Source organism: Marmota flaviventris, chromosome 13 (genome assembly GCF_047511675.1).
Source record: "Marmota flaviventris isolate mMarFla1 chromosome 13, mMarFla1.hap1, whole genome shotgun sequence".
Lineage (NCBI taxonomy): Eukaryota > Metazoa > Chordata > Mammalia > Rodentia > Sciuridae > Marmota > Marmota flaviventris.
The window spans coordinates 60,735,181-60,752,842 of record NC_092510.1 but is presented as its reverse complement, the minus strand read 5'-3'; the positions used below and the strand labels follow the sequence as shown (position 1 = coordinate 60,752,842).

Sequence of the window (17,662 nt, the reverse complement as noted above, 5' to 3'; positions counted from 1 at the left end):
AGCAGTAGCTGGGTTAAATTTGTACATTTAGATTGAAGAGAATAGTTGAAATTTCTGGTAATTACTTTAATATTTGAAGGGTTATTAATTAGAAGAGTTATTAAGTTTGTTCTACATGGCCCTCAAGAATAAAAATAGTCAGTAGATAAAATTATTACTAGACAAAAATTTCTAGTTTAGTTTATTTCAGATAATCAGAAGTGTCAGAAAATGCAGTAGACTAAGTTCCTTATTGCTGAAGAAGCTCAAACACAGGTTACGTAAACCACCACCTGGTGATGCTGTTGTACAACAAATTCAAAGCAATGGTTGGATCTTTGGCTTTGATGCTGAAATTCCTTAGAAACTGTAAGGTTTTATCAAGACAGTGCCTAGTGTATTATTTGTACTCGGGAAGAGTTCTGTTTTCCTAAGTTGTTTAGTGAAAGCGGAGTGAAATATATAAACTTGTTATCTCTATTGTTTTTGGTCTATCAGAGTAAAAGAAAATATGCTTGATTAATCTTTAGGCTTTTTGATAGTTCTTTGAAACATATTCATTTGAATGAAGACATTAAGTGATATTAACCACATGGCATAGAAATTGATCAAAATCAGGTGTCTACTACATTTTACATTAATTTTCTCATGAAAATCCTTTCTTGTTAGAGAATAACATGCAAACACAAAATGTGCACATAGAGATTTGCTTTGGTTAGGCTCAGATCTTACCAGTTAAAAAAAAAAAAAATGATTTTGTTGCTCCTGAAACTGTGGTTTGGCCTTCAAGTTCATGAATTAGTGAATGTCAGACAACTTTGAGAGCTGCCTCATTGAGTTAAGGGTATAGCTCAGTGGTAGAGCAGTGACAGCTCAAGGTCATGGATTGGAACTCCAACAACGCAAACAGAAAGAAAGAAAGAAAGAGAGAGAGAAAGAGAGAAAGAAGTCGACAGATGGACTTTAATAGGGGAGAATGTTTGTTGAAGTTTAACTAATGTGATGAAAACTTAGAATAGGTATTTTTTTTTTTTTTAATGGACTTCTTTCAGCCAGTCAGACCAGTGGTCACCAAAGTGTGATTATCATACTCCAAGGAGATGCAGAAAAAAAAAAATACTAGAAATTCTAAAATAAGTAATATAAACATTTATTTTTAAGTTTTTCCCTTTAAAAAATTCTGATTATATAAATATGTAAAATGTGTGATAGTATATATACATCAGTTTATAAGTAAATAAAATATATATGCTCAGGTGGGTGTTTGAAAATGTTTTCACTGAGTGGTTCACAGAGGCTTTTTAGACTATCATAAAGAATACCAGGGATTAGAGAATGGAAAGATGTTGGACTATGTGGACAGAGTTTCAGTTAGATGGGTTCAGTCAGTTTTAGTCTTAGGATAAGTTCTAGAGATCTCTTATATAGCATCATGACTGTATGATAATAATATATTGATTATATACTTGAAAGATGCTGAGAGAATTGATCTTTAATGTTTTCTCACAAAACAATAGGTATGTAAGGTGGTAGATATGTTATAGCTTGATTCAATCACATCCTAATGCATACGTATACCAAAATAACCACATTATATACCATAAATATGTATTAATTTTTACTTATCTGTTTAAGTAGGTAAAGACTAGAATCAAAAAGAGTGAAGAAATGAATTTACACTTAAAAAGAGTTGAGTTTTGCTGAAAAGAATCTCACAGCCTTAGACAAGGAAAAAGTGCTGTTAGGAAAAATTTTTTTAAATAAGAAAAATGCCATCAGAGAATTTATTGCTTTTTAAAGGAAAAGAGTGACCTTCAACTAATTAAGCAGCATTTGTAGGCCAAGAATTTTAAATGTCTGTCTTGTATGCATTGCCATAGAAATTTCTGGATTGGTGAATAAACTCTGTTCACTTTTTCTTTGAACACCTAGATTGCAGATGTGAGTGTTAGAGAGCCCTAGGGAGACTGAAAAGAAAGTGTTATATGTATCTGGAGTTGGAAATAGAGAGATATGTACAACTGTTTTAAAAGTTTTGTCTAATTCCTTTTCTTACAAGCCCTTGATATATCTCCTTAACTGACTTTACCAATTAAGTAGTCATAAAATGCAAATTCTGAGCATTAAGTTTTAACATCTTTAAAGGATTTTAAAAACTCTTTCTGGGGAAATGATGTCCAGTTCAACAGTTGAAGAAATAACAAAAGATTACGGTATAACCATCATTGAAGCTTAAGAATTAACATTTCGCTGAACTTTTTTCACAAGCTAATGGCATCAGTAACCCAAACAGGATCCTTCCCATTTTCTAATTTGTCTTTTTCTTTGAGTAGTATTTGAATGAAAGGCTGAAAATTCTATTTGGTATGGAAAATTAGCCCATACTGTTTTTGTGCCTTTAGAAGGCTTCTGTGTTGCTTTTAAATGTAAGATTTTTTCCTAAGATTAAAGAAGTCACCAAGCTCAGTGGAACATACCTGGAATCCCAGTGACTGTAGGGAGTGAGGGTGCTGAGGCAGGAGTATCAAAAGTTTGAGGCCAGCCTCAGCAACTTACACTCTATCTCACAATAGAAAGGACTGGGGGTGAACTCCTGGGTTTGATTTCCAGTACCCCAAAAAACAAAGAGCTGTGGCATGGTAGTGCACACCTTTAATTCCAGCAACTTGGAGGCTGAAGCAATTTCAAGGCCATCCTTGGCAATTTAGCAAGGTACTGTCTCAAAAACTAAAAGGGATGGGGGTGTATCTCAGGAGGAAAGAAAAACAAAACAAACAACCCTTGGTTTGATCCTCAGTACTACAAAGAAAAAGAAAAGGTAAATTTGCAAGGTTTTGGGGTGCATAATGCCCCATGTCTGTTTTTATCCTGGACGAAATTACAAGCCAAGTGCAGTGGTGCATGCCTGTAATCCCAGCTACTTTGGGAGGCTGAGGCAGGAGGATACAAGTTTGAGGCCAACCTCAGAACCATAGTGAGCTCTTTTGCAAAATTCAAAAGTGGGCCAGTGGACTGAGGATGTTGCTAAGTTGTAGAAATTGATTCATTATATTGAGAGAAATGTTTAAATTCTGTCCATTTTAACATTCTGTCCTGTAATACATTTCATTGGCTCTTAGGATATACTTTTAGGGCAGCTACTTCAGAGGTTGTATAGTTCAAATCTTCAGTAGGTGTTTGGGCCCCTTTGGGACACTGGGTACTTTTCAGTCATTACATTCTTGTCCAGTTCATTAGGAGTACCTTTTTATCAAAGTGCTTCTAGGGGAAGATAGTAAATACTAGGCCTGAATTAAGATTTTTGCCTAGTCCCTAATTTAATTATCAGTTTGAGCTGCAACATCATATTGTTGATAATGTGTTTTTCTTACAGAAAACTAAAAATGTTTAATTAAAATTAAAAGAGGGTTTTTTTTTTTGAGGAATAATTTTAGGATTACAGAAAAATTGAGCAGAAATAATAGAGATTTCAAATATATCTGCTCACCACCTCTCCCCCATTGAACCAATTAATGCATTATTATTAACTAAAGTTCATAGTTTACATTAAGTTTCCCTCTTTGTATTGTACATTCTGTGGATTTTGATAATTGTATAATGACATGTGTCCGCTATTACAGATCATACAAACTACTTTCTCTTCCTTAAAACTCCCCTGTGTTCCACCTGTTAACTATCACTCCCTTCAACCCCTGGAAACCACTGATTTTTTTTCCCCCCACTGTCTTAATAGTTTTGCCTATTCTCGAATGTCATACAGCTGGAGTCACTCATTTTGCAGTCTTTTCAGATTGGATTTTTTCACCTCACAATATGCATTTGAAGTTCCTCTGTCTTTTTGTGGCTTGATAGCCCAGTTCTTTTTATCAATGAATAATCTTCCATTTTATGGATTATTGCAGTGTTTATCTGTTTGTCTATTGAAGGATATCTTGGTTGCTTCCAGGTTTGGGCAGTTATGAATACAACATTAGTGTGCAGATTTTTGTATGCACATAAGTTCTCAATTCACTTCGGTAAATACCAAGTTTAATTTTCCAAGAAACTGCCAAATTCTGTTCCAAAGTGTCTGTCATTTTGCATTCCTACCGACAATGAATTGAAAGTTCCTGTTGCTCCACATCCATTTTTTCATACATTTATTTGCCATTTTATTTTATTTTTGAGTCAGGGTCTCACTAAGTTGCTGAGGCTGGCTTTGAGCTTGCAATCCTCCTGACTCAGCCTCCAAGCCTCTGGGATTTAGGGGTGTGCCACTGCAATCAGGCCACCTGTTCTAATTCTAATACTTCCTCCAAAGAACATGTTGCTCCCAAGCTTGTTTTTCTTTCTGGTCATACTGAAACTGAGTCATTTGTTTTCTGTTTCTCTTAGCCTTTAGCTTTGTTTTTGTTACTTGTGTAGATTCATACCAGTCTTCTATATTAATCATCGATTATGTGCTCTTTTAATGTGGTCCATTATAGAGAGTCTTCTGTAGTTTTCACATTTCTTTGAATATTTCATCATTTGGATAATTAGTTACATAATTATTGTACTTATGCATCTTTTTATAGACTGTTCTTTCCCATGAAAATACCTTTTTATTGATCTTTCTGAAAAAAAAAACAAAACAAACATACAGGACATTTTAAAATGTGATCTCCCTCTTCAGTATTCTAAACTCTTTAAGTTGATACAGCTATTTTTCCTAGAGGTTCCCACTACTACTACTTCATATATCTTCTCTTGTGGAAAGAATTAGGGTTAAACTGACAGCTTTTATTATTTTTCCTACTTATTCAATCAAAATGATCCTTGCTTTAAGGAAAGGTTTCAGTATGTTTAATGAAATACACTGCTACTTTTTTGTATGGTGATGATATCTGGCTGCTTACTATATGTATATGTCATGGGTACTTTCACATTTTCTAGAATTTGAATCAAGCCTTTAGTGTATCTTTCTGAGCTTATATATTAAACAAGGAAAAGAATACCATAGGAAATGTGATTTTTTGTGAAATAGACAATGATGTTGAGCTTGTCTTCCTTGGTTGGGTGGATTATAGAGCACTGAGATGTTACTAGCAGAAAATGTTTGAATGTGAGACTTATTGAGTAAGTTCCAACAGATTATTGGTGGGAAAAGTTGCATGATTCTAAACCCCAGTACTTGGAAATAAGGGTCCTGAGAGAGCTAGTCTATCTACTTTCATTTTTTTCTGCTTTCACGTTTCCCCCTTTGGGTGTTTTCATATGCCTTCCTATATTTTGATATTAAACTTTTGTTTAATGGCATTTTAAGTGTTTTCTTCCTGTTTACCTTTACTAGAGGAAAGGTTATAGTGAGGATCTATCTCATACATCAATTTGTTACTGTGCCCCAATGGTAGACGCAAAATATTTATCTCTTGTAAGAGTGTTACTAGACATTCCATTGTGCTTTTATCCTGGAATGGCGATGTCTTCAGAAACATTAATTTTGGATACTATGCTTTATATATTATCATCTGTGCATTTCATTTTTAGGCTCACACTCTTCTGTGTGGGTTTAGATCTGGCACTTTGCCTGCATCCGTGTGTTCCTGACATTTGAGTTTCATCCTCTGTTAATGTCACCTGTTAGATGGTACTCATCTTAAAGATCTATCCCATATCACATGTCTATGAGGATCTTGACTTTTCCCTGTTGCCTATATACTGTGAAAGTCTACTTCATACTGCATGATTTGACACTTTAAAGTATGGTGCCCATACTTTAAGCATACCATAAGCACTATGACAGCAAAAGCTATATCTTTATCATGCCATAAATATTTTGTTACCTTACTTGTAGCATTTTGCAAGGCCTGCCTCTTCTGTGGCCTTTACAACACCATTATGGCATATGTAATGATACTAAGTGAATATAAATTGTTTCTTGGAGCAGTCTCTTAAAGGGTTAGTTAATGGATTTGTTATTCATAAAAGTTGGGTTTGCAAGCTAGTGGATACTAATGTTATTTGCAAAATCAGTGAGGGTAAAATAGAATACTGGGTAAATTTTCTCTACTTAATTGTTTACATTTTCTTCTTTCCTACTACAGTTAGTTATACTAGGATTAAATCTTGAAAATCATGGTCAAAACAATGCAGTTAAATGGAAATCAATAGTTTCATATGCTAGATGGAAAAAAGGCCAAGTCCTGTTAGTTTTAATGAGAAGATTGAAGGCCATTACAGAAAAGTTTGTTTGTTTGTTTATGGGTAAACTCAGAGGTACTTGATCACTGAGCCACATCCCCAGCCCTATTTTGTATTTTATTTGGAGACAGAGTCTCATTAAGATGCTTATTAGCACCTTGCTTTTGCTGAGTCTGGCTTTGAACTGGTGATCCTCCCCCCAGTCCAGAAAAGATTATTCTTACATATTAAAAGAACAATTGTTGGGCTGGGGATGTGGCTCAAGCTGTAGCGTGGGCATTGGGTTGGATCCTCAGCACCACATAAAAATAAAATAAAGATGTTGTGTCCACCAAAAACTAAAAATAAATATTAAAAAGATTCTCTCTCTTTCTTAAAAAAAAAAAAAAAAAAAAAAAAAAAAAGAACAGTTGTTTCCTGCAGCTCACTCAAACTCCTAAAAGTCATCAAATGGACTTTCCACCATTAGAATACATTTGAGATGTGTTCTTTGTAACTTGAAACTTAGGAAAATCAAAATTATCTGTTCTCTAAGAAAAGAAATCCATGGAGGCATGTCATTGCAGCCCAATGTATCATAGACTTTGCTACTAATGAAATGTTCCATCAGGTCAATAACACTGGAGGCCTTGGAGAGTTGAGATTCAGAATCAAGAGGGAAAGATGCTGAAATGTGTCATTATGAATGGCATCATCATGGAACATGAATTATTTAAAATCAGGTGGGAAAAACTAATTAAAGGGAAAATCAAGTAAAATAGCTTAATCCTTTTAATAACCAGGTCTATGATTGCCTTGTAGGAATATTTGATTTTCTTTTTTTTCATGTTGCTATTTATACTCCTACCCTTTCCACACCCATTATATTATTTTAAAGTAAATCCCAAACATCTGAAGTTCATTTGTACATATGATCCTTATTTACAATGGTTTGACTTAGAATATTTGACTGTACAATTGTGCAAAAGCAATATACATTTAGTGGAAACTATGCTTTGAATTATGAAGTCTTCTTATTTTCTAGGGCTAAGTATATACAGTATAATATTCCTTCACACTCTTGCTGTAGGTTAATGAAAATGTTTGAACACATTTAAAGTAGGCTAGACTAAACTTTGATGTTTCGTAGGTTAGATGTATTAAATGCACTTGCAACTTAACTGTATTTTCAGCTTATTATAGGTTTATCAATATGTAACCCCATCATAACTCAAGGAACATCTGTAGTGCGTATCTGTCAGAGTTAAGAGTTGTCTCTTTAAAATATAACCACATTACCTTAAATAGCAATAGTGTCTTAATATCCCCAGGTAATTAGAAAGTGTTCAGAGTTAACCCGGTTATAGTCAAAGCTGGCATTTTCATATTAAGATTCACCAACTGATTCAGGTGTTGTCAGCCTTACACTTAATGGTTATAGTAGCTATTGATTATTGTCTAGATCCATTATTTCATTAGGGGTTACAGAATAATGATATTTTAATATTCAGATATTCAAAGTTAGGTTTGCCTCTGATTGTCTTATAATATTTCTTAAATAGTGTTTATGAATTGAGATCCTAATAAGGCCTTCATATTTAATTGGTTTGTGCTAAGTATTTTTAAAATCTATATGTTCCTCCTTTTTCCTTTCTCCTTGCCTTTGCAGTTTGTTTCTTGAAGAGGCTGAACTATTTGTCCTTTAAAGTTTTTCAGTTTTGCTAATTGCATTCCAGTATTTCTGTCTCATATTTTCTATAAATTGTAGTTTTAGAGGCATTATATGATTCAGATTCAACATTTTGGCAAGAATACTTAGAAGCAATATTGTTTTCCTCCCATGAGGAAGTATATAATATGTCATTGCTTCTCTTTTCATGATCCTGTTACTAGCCATTGAAATTGTGCGTTTTCCAGTCATTGATGATAGTACTTTTTGTTCTCTGAAGCTAATTGCTGTGGTTTGAGTGTGTCCCCCAAAAAACTTCATGTGTTTGAAACTTAATGCCCAAATTTGTATGTTAATGATATTTGGAAGTGGGCCTTTGGGAGGTAACTGGGTTAGATGAGGTCAGGATCATGGCCTCCCTGAATGGAATTAGTGGTTTCATAAGAAAAGGAAAAGAGACCTGAGCTAAGCACACTTGATGTATCTCTGCCATATTATGACAGAGCAAGAAAGATCTCCCCATATGCCAAGCAGATGCTGGAAGGTAGAGTTTATTTTGGCTCATGGTATTAGAGTTTCAATCTATAGTCATCTGATTCATTGCTCAGGGCTGGAGTTGAGGCAGAACATCATGCGGGTAGGGCATGGCAAAGGGAAATTGCTCCTCTTACAGCAGCAAGGAGGCAGGGAGAGGAGTGGAAGGAGTCGCAGAGAAGATGCACCCTTCCAGGGCACAACCCGAATGACCCACCTTCTCCAGCTCTGTTCCATCTGGCTACAGTTACCGCCCAGTCAACCATTGAAACTAAGATGGGCTGATCAGGTAGCAGCTTTTATAATCTAATCATTTACCACTCAGTAATCCTGGGTTAATAGGAGCTTTGGGGGGACCCTTCATATTCAAACCATGATACCCTCAAATTCTGATATTTAACAGGTGATGCTCTGCTCTTGACAAGCCCTTTCAGGATGAAGACCTTCACCCAAGATCAGTTTTCTGATTTATTTTTCTTTTCCATGGTCTCTACTTGATTTCTGACTTACTCTGTCATTTTATTCAAGTCCCTGCTCAAAATGTTGCCAGATCAGACCACAGTGATCATTGTCTGTGAAAGTATCCCCTGCTACTGTCTGCTTGTCCTGCTTTCTTTTTCTTCACAGCATCTGACATATTTGTGTATTTTCAATCCCTCTTCCATGACTTAAAGGTAAAGATGTTTTTGTTCACTGCCACTTCTTTAGTGCTTAAAACAGTGAATATCCATAGTAGGTGTCCAGTAATTCTTGGTGAATTAATTATATTAGGTTGATGTTGAACTTCATCCTCATCTCTTAACCTTTATTGCATATTTGGAATCTGTTTTTCATTCTCTTCTACCTTTTTTTTAAATTTTTTTTCTTAGTTGTTGATAGATCTTTATTTTATTTATTTATACGTGGTTCTGAGAATCGAACCCAGTGCCTCACACATGCCAGGCAAGTGTGCTACCATGAGTCACAGTCCCAGCTCATTCTCTCCTACTTTTTGAGAGATTTCTTTAACATTATCCGTTATCAACCATTAGATATTCGCTTTTGAGAACTGTATTTTTAATTTCTAATAGTTGTTCTCTGGTTCTCTTTCCCTTTGCATCCTGTGTTGTTTGTGAGTGCAGTGTGGACTTTGTAAGAATGCTAATAGGCTCCCTCCCTCAGTGGATTATTCTGATCCCTGAATTTATTTCTTCCTTTATTCATCTTGGTACTTCTTTTGTTGTAACTGGGTTTTTGTGGTAGCTGGTTTGGGTTTCTTTAGCAGCTGTTTAGAAACGTCGGTAAATGCTCTTTCTTTGATGGAAAAGTAGATGGGATAGTAGCAAGGAAGGAAAGGAATGGAGTTCAGTTGGCTCCATTGATTCTGAGGGAATTTAATTTTAATTTTTGTGCCATTTTTTCCACAGTTAACTTAACTCTTCCTTGCTTCCAAGATTTGTAAAGAAGAATTGCCCTCTTCTGTGATTTGGTTTTGCTTTGCTTTTATTTTTCTGTCAGTTGGATCCTGTCTATTTATATTTTGTAAAAATCCTGCAAAACTTTTTTTTTTAATTTTTAGATGGTATCTTTTCTTGTTAACTAATACTGATTTTTTTTTCTTTTAGCACTTTTTTCAAGATTGTATTCTTTTAAAAATAATTCATGTAGTCTACAGTAAAATTAGAAAATTCATTTTCCTCCTCTACTTTTACCCCCCCCAACACCAGGAGTAATCACTATTAATAATCAAAAATGCGTATATCATTTTTAGTAAAAAATATGATTATTACTCTTTGGTTTACTTTTTGACTTTAAAGATATATATCTTGGTAATTTTTCTCTCTTACTAATAATGTACTATCTTTTTTCCAGAAAAATTAAAATTCTGTTTTTTACTCATAGTAAAAAGTAATATCTTTTTAAATTTGCATTTGCCTAATTAGAAACTGGGTAGAGCATTTTTTGCTTATATTTATTGGCCCTTTGTTTTCCTGTTTTTTGAAATTCATGACTTGTTCCTTTGTTCATGTTTTTTTCCCCTAAAGACATAGATGTTCTGTATATTCTTATATTTGCATTTTTATAAATGTATTTGATAATATTTTTTGTAGTTTGTTCTTAAAATTTTACTTGTGTTTTTCCTTTTTCAAAAGTCTTACCAGTTTTATTTAGCTAAATCTGTCTCTGTTACTTCAGTGGGTACTCTGCAGGAAAGTCTCTCTGAAGTGTCTTAAATGGTACATAATATTTTAGGGATCAACCCATCTTACTGGAGGAACAAAATTAGTGTAAGGAATATATCATATCTTTTTTTTTCTTTGTGAAATGTTTAGTTATTTTGCTGCTTTGTGACATCAGCAACTTGAATCTAATTTTTTATTTGCTCTTTGCTGTGCTGCTTTTGATTATTATGTCTTTATTTTCTTTTTTCCTTTAAGTCTTTAATAAAGCTTGAAAAATTAAGTGGACTTAAGCCCACTAAATAAGTTTGCAAATTTATTTAGTTTACAAACTGATTTTTAAGATTTTTATTACGTTATATGATTACTTCTAATTATTATCAGAGTAATTTTTGAATGTAACTTTGTGGAAACGAATTCTAAAGCTTCATTAAAAATAGATAATACAGGTAATGTGATATCTATTTTTGTGTATTATCTTTTATTACTGGTTAGGTTTTATTTAAAGGAGTAGAAATGATTTGCCTTTTAGTTGATTTGTTACCCTTATTCATCATCATAAACCTGTGTGAAAACTTGATGATGCTTCTTTGTGGAATTCTTTTTTAAATTTTGAAATATTTGTTAACCTATTTAAAAATAAAACTAAGCCCACTATTAAATAAAATTTTTATGAAAATAACTTCATTTCTTAAAACAAAAATTGATGAGAAGAATGGCATAGTTTTTACATGTGTGTAAATCTCTGTTAGCTTCTATATTCCTTCTCTGGGTTATAGTGTTTTGGTTAAAGGATATGGAGAAAATCCAACCACGCAGAAATATGTAGTTAGAAAATGGAGAAGGATTTTAATAACCATTTCAGATAATTGTGAATATTCTTTAATACTAAACCCAAACTGGTAGTTTTTTAAAGGACAGTTGAAATTTGGGTCTGAAACCATATCAGTGAATATTTCGTACTCTAGTTACATTAGAATTCATTGGTTAATTTGTATTCTGGATTGATCTTTTAGTTACACATAGTTTTGTACCATCATGCATTTGTTACTTAGAAGATATTGGTTCACCAACTATAAAGATCTTCGAAACATTGATAGATTTCATTATACAATACCAAAAAAATCACGTTTATTAATATACCATTAAATTAATCACGTTTATTAATATACCATAAAAACTTTTTTTAAAAGAAATTTTTTTATCCCACATAATAGTGGGATTGTGACATATTTGTTATTTGTGGAACTCTTTTTTTAATATTTATTTTTTAGTTCTAGGTGGGCACAATATCTTTATTTTTATTATTATTTTATTTTTATGTGGTGCTGAGTATCAAACCCAGTGCCTCACGCATGCTAGGCGAACGCTCTACCACTGAGCCCCAGCCCCAGCCCCTATTTGTGTAATTCTTTTATAACTTAAGAGAATACTCATTTCCCCTGAAAACACACACATACATACAAATGTTTGTGTATATCCTCACATGCATGCAGAATGGCAGATCTGAAGCACAGCACATAATGACACTGAAATTCTAAGCACTTGGAGGCATTAGGGATAAAGATATTTCTTTAAAAAATGTATAATGTTTACCCTTTTTACTTTGAGTATCATAATTGATAGAAAAAAAACCTATGATTTTTTAATGCCAATGATGAGAGTAAATTATTTTTGGAAATGTATTCATGTTTGCACATGATGCTTTTAAACATGTGAGTTACTAATTCTGCTAGAATGAACTAAATTCAGCAACAGTGGAAAAGACCTGAGGTATGGTACTAAAATCTTCAAAGAATTTATTGTGTCCTAGTATATAAGTCATGTCACTTGTTCTCAAATTTGTAAAATAAAGTGCTTTGCTAAGTCATTTCATTTGTATAATTCTACAAAATTTTGGCATGTGTGATATGGTTATTTATGGACAGATGGAATCTATGAATATGTTTAGAATTACTGTATTACTGACAACTTGGTCATTTGGATTATGAATTATAATTTTAAATGTAAACAGAACACCAAATGTATAGGGCATCATTTCTTCAGTGATAAGCTAGATGTACTATTTTTTTATATAAAAGCAAAAAAATGAAGCAAAACCCACTTTCTGCTTACTGAAATGTTTGAAACATCCATAGAGAACATAAATGAAAAAGAGTGTCCAAATTTTTTTTTCTTTGAAATATTGGGCTTGTATACTTAAATATTTTGATCCTGAATCTTTGATACCAATAATTTTATAAAATGAAGATTTTATTATGTAAGCTTGGGAAGAGTAGTTCTTTAGCTGGGATTCATTTCTAAAGAAGCTTACATAAACAGTTTTAAAAATGATCTGAATTAAGTGATAGTATGTATATAGCTTGGTGCTTCTTAGCCACTTAGAAAGTATTTGAGAGTATAGACTTCCTCCCCAGGAAAATAAAATAAAATGAACTTAATAAACATTTATTTCCCTTTTAAAAAAATTACACATACTCTTATAAATCCCTGTAGCCTCTTTGTAGAATTATAAGCTGGTGGTATGTGACAATGACAGTCAAATTTACCCCCATATAAATTCAAAGCAAATTAATTTCATAAGAATGTTTCTACTTTTAATTTTGTGACAGCCTATGTGGGATTGTGTAGTTGTGCGTAGTTTTGTCATTAGATACTGGTCTCTGGACTCATGGAATAATAAGTAAACCTCAGTTATAAAGTTGAGACATTACTTTTCTCTAAAATATCTTATCAAAAAAAGTTGGTAAAAAATAATAGAGCATAATTTACTTAATTTTTGTGGCTACGACTGTCAGAAATTTTTTTTGGCATAATCTATATGATGGATATGTTAAGTGAAAAGTGAGTGGTAACCATATCTTAGGGGGAAAGAGAGAACAGTTTACTCACTGTATATTTTTCTGTTGATTTAATTTACTATTATGTTATGACCTTGGTCTTTAAAGATACTCTTGGATAATTTTCTTTCTTTTTCTTTTTAATTTTTATTTTGAGATTGAGTCACACTAAATTGCTCAGACTGAGCTCAAATTTCCCATCCTCCTGTCTCAGCCTCCCAAGTAGATGGAATTACAGGAATGCACCACCATGTCTGGCTTTCCTTCATTTTCATAGCAGAGAAATTGAAAAGGTTTATGCCCAAATGGCATACTTAATGGCAGTCTAAGAATTAGGACTAAATTATCCCAACTTTCAGATTTTCCCTCTCTCGGTCACCCATTCTGTTCATTATCTATTCTGTTCATTATCTAATAATAGAAAAATAAATCACATTTTTAAAAAATTTGTATTTTAAAATCTTTTGAAAAGTCTGAAAATTTTCATTTCAAATTAGTGACATCAGATTTAGAATTAGAATGTTAGGTTAAAGCTTGCTAGGCACTAAAATTAATTTTCTGCGCTTTCGACAGCTCCGCACATCTTTTCTTGAATTTGTTTTCGACTTAAATTAGAATACTTAATATAAAGCATTATTTCTTTTTTAAAAATTGTTCTTTTTAATTGTACATGACAGTAATAAAACATTATATCTTAAGACAAAAGGCAATATTCATTTTTCTGTAAATTTTTTCTTGTTATTTGGAAATACTTGCTGCTTTGGGGAGATACGTAAAATATTCCCTGGCATCAGATAATTAAAATTCCAACTATATTTTATACATTTTATTTGTAGATGCAAAATAATTTATTGATTTATTTTCCACTTTAATTTTGGAATAGGGAGTTGTTTTTTAATTATAAGAATATAGGAAGGTGGGGCTGGGGTTGTGGCTTAGTGGTAGAGTGCTCTCCTAGCACGCCCAATGCACTGAGTTTGAGCCTCAGCACCAAATAAAAATAAATAAATAAAGGATTGTATCTGACTACAACTAAAAAAAAAAAAATTTAAAAAATGTAGGAAGGTTGGTCAAGGTCAGTAAATTGTTTTAGAACAGTGGAATAGAATTGTTTGTCCTTCCTATATGTTCTATTATTAGCATTTTCCATCTATTGATCTGTGTTTTGTAAATAAGGTTTCCTTACTATTAAAGAAAGTTATCAAAGCCAACATTTTGAAAATCATTACTTTTCAAAAAATTAGGTACTTAAGAGATAAATAAATTTGAGGTATAAATGAGTACCTAATGTTATAGATGATGCCTGGATTTAAGTGGTATTCAGCATGAAGGCTGAGGTGGTTGAGATTCATAATCTATTTATAATTCGAGGTCTTAATATCAGTTATAGAAGTTTTAGAACAAATGCATTTTTAAAAATCATGCTGTATTAATTTTATTAATTAAAAACTCTCTTCATGGAGACTTATTTTATCTTAGAAAATGGCCTTAGGCATTCTCTTTTAATTTATTGATTCAGAACCAAGTGTTTGAAAAAGCATATGAAAAGATTTAGGATAATTGCAATGCACAAAGTGTCCAGCTTGCTGATGATATTTTCCTTTTTTTCGTAGTTTATAAAGCAAAAATTTTAAATACCTTCTAGAAGGAAATTTTACTTCTTCAATAATAAGTACTCTATCCAAAGAGTTTTCCCCATCAACTTACAGTTTGTAATGTGGAAGCCTCATTGTGATATAAAACATTACAATATTTTTATTAGGAAGAGAGATCATGGGTGCTCCACATGATGGAATGTTTCCCAGTACTTCTGTGTTGTAATAAATTGCAGTAAAAAAAAAAAGAATTTATATGAAATTTGATCTGTTTTGAAACTTGAGCCAGTGGGATAATGGATTGTGCTTTGGACTCCAAGGTGGGAGGTGGGGTCCAAGTAGCCCTTTAGTCATGCATAGTAAGGACATTTCAACGCAGGGCATTTAGGTTACAAGGTTCTTTCCCATTTTTTGTTGTTACAGGCAAAGGGGAAGATAGTGATGTACTCAGTATAAATGCAGATGCTTATGACAGCGACATAGAAGGCCCATGCAACGAAGAAGCAGCTGCTCCTGAGGCCACAGAAAATACAGTCCAGAGTGAAGCTGGTCAGATAGATGACCTGGAAAAAGATATTGAAAAAAGTGTGAATGAGATTCTGGGACTGGCAGAGTCTAGCCCAAAGGAACCCAAAGCAGCCACCCTGACTGTTCCTCCACCAGAAGATGTTCAGCCTTCAGCACAGCAACTAGAACTGCTAGAACTTGAGATGAGGGCAAGAGCAATTAAGGCCCTAATGAAAGCTGGTGATATAAAAAAACCAGCCTAGTTATTTAACTTGAGTTTGAATTTTAGGTGTGTTTGATGAAGCCACATCCTATAATTTTGTATCTAAAGTTTATTTGGGGTCTTATGTGGTATTTCTTATGTAATCCTATTAGGTAAACTCATCCTAGGCCTAAAATACTTATTGTTTTTGTTTTGTTTTTTAAACTTTTATATTATAGATGTGTGTTTGAATTCATGGCACATACGAATGCTATTTTAGATGAATAGCTATGTTTGCAAATACTATCTTCAAAGCCATTAGGGAAGAGTCATGGTATTTTTTTCCTTTGTTTTTCAATGTTTGGCAACAGACCCAAAAGCTTTAAGAAGGATTGACCAAGCATGTTTCTCTTAAGGCAACTTCTATTTTGCAATAAATATTAAAATTTTTGCTTCTAGATTTGTTAATGGTTTAAGAAATTTTGTTTTGTGTATATGTAATTTTAAAATATTTACTGTTTTGAAGATGCCATCTGTGAATATGGATTTCCTGGTTAAAACTGAGTAGTAGTTTTTGTTGTAAGGCTTAGAGATCTGCTCTTCATGACTGAGTAAAACTTTTTTTTATAAAGAAAAAAAAGACTCAGTTTAAGGCAATTTTTAATAATATAGAATTAATTGCCCATATTAAATTCCAGCAGACAAGCCATCCTAACAGGTATTTGATCCTATTGAACACTTTGTTCAATTTTTTTTTTTTTTTTTTCCTTCAATAAAAAGGAACAATTTTGATTTACATTCCAAGCTGTCAGGAAAAGGAGACTGTTTTATTCTACAAGGTTCATCTGGTGGTGTTGCCTGAAGATCTGATGTGCTATAATTTTATGAATCAAAAATAATAAAAGACTTACCATTCTGGATCTAAAGACTTTTGATACTTTTCCGAAAGTAAAGTTAATTTCAAGAACTTTTGATAAGTTGATGTTATAATTAGTCTAATTTTGTATAGTTTTTGTAAACAAATTAGCATCCTATCACAATTACAAATGTTCCCCCCAATTGGTAATTGCAGTTGTTTGATACCAAAATAAATTTAGATAGGGTCCCTTAACTTAAAATAAATTAATTTTTTTCTAAAATATAAATCTGGAGCTGTTTTTATATTTGAAAACAAATGTAGTATATTTTATTTATGTCATGTTCTACTGATATGAGGATTTTCCTTATACATACCTTGCAGGGATTGTTTTACTAGCTGACTTAATTATATGTTTATTTTAGAGGGTATTTTAAATGGATATAGAGGACATTTGTGAAACATTGGTGTTAGAGTTACAAATTTACATTTTGCTTCTGAATACGTCTTTAAATAATCCTGTCACTATCTTCCTCTCCGAATCTAACAAAGCATAGAAACCTGTGTCACTAGAAGTGTTTCTTTTAGGCTGGTAAATGTGAAGATGACTTAAATAGTGCTCACAGTTATCACTTCATCATGAGAAAGCATTGATTATGGTAAAATAATTCTTCTAGTCCAGCTTAAGCTAAAAGTTAAAATAATAAAGTAGTACAAACTAAACTGTATTGCTGCTTACTAATTATAAAATGTGATAAATGGCATTTGTGTGATTAAACGTAAGAGTAGGAAAAGGTCTGAGTGTTGTGGATTATTAAAGCCCTCATCTCTTGAAGTACTGTGTGTCTCTTCTGTTCAATGTGCAAAATGCTTTGGAGAATATTTGATTGGAGTAGATATGTGTGAAACAGAATGAACTGAGTGAATTAGAGACTACTGAGATTCCTAACTTTAAAAAAAGAAAAAAAAAAGGGGGAAACAGCTTTTTTTCCTCTCCCTGTCTTTTTAATGTGAACAGATTTAAGAACTTTTTGAAAATGACGGGCTTTAGAAAATAGGAATAAGTTTGTTTTAGAAATGCCTAATAGGAAAGTGCCTCATTGATCTGAGGCTGCCATTTAAAAAGTTAGTTCACAGGTATTTATTGCTTCTAAGGTCTTCAGTCTTAAAGACAAATCTT

At 32.7% G+C, this 17,662-nt stretch overlaps 1 protein-coding gene across 1 annotated transcript in view; it reads left to right on the top strand.

Moving 5' to 3' along the window:
• Caap1 (caspase activity and apoptosis inhibitor 1) overlaps positions 1-17,317 on the top strand; it is a 51,488-nt gene extending 34,171 nt beyond the window's left edge. The window contains exon 6 of the mRNA XM_027931066.2: positions 15,341-17,317. Coding sequence (XP_027786867.2) covers positions 15,341-15,687 — 347 coding nt within the window. The 3' untranslated portion in view covers positions 15,688-17,317. The remainder of the gene's footprint in view (positions 1-15,340) is intronic.
• The last annotated feature ends 345 nt before the right edge of the window (positions 17,318-17,662 follow it).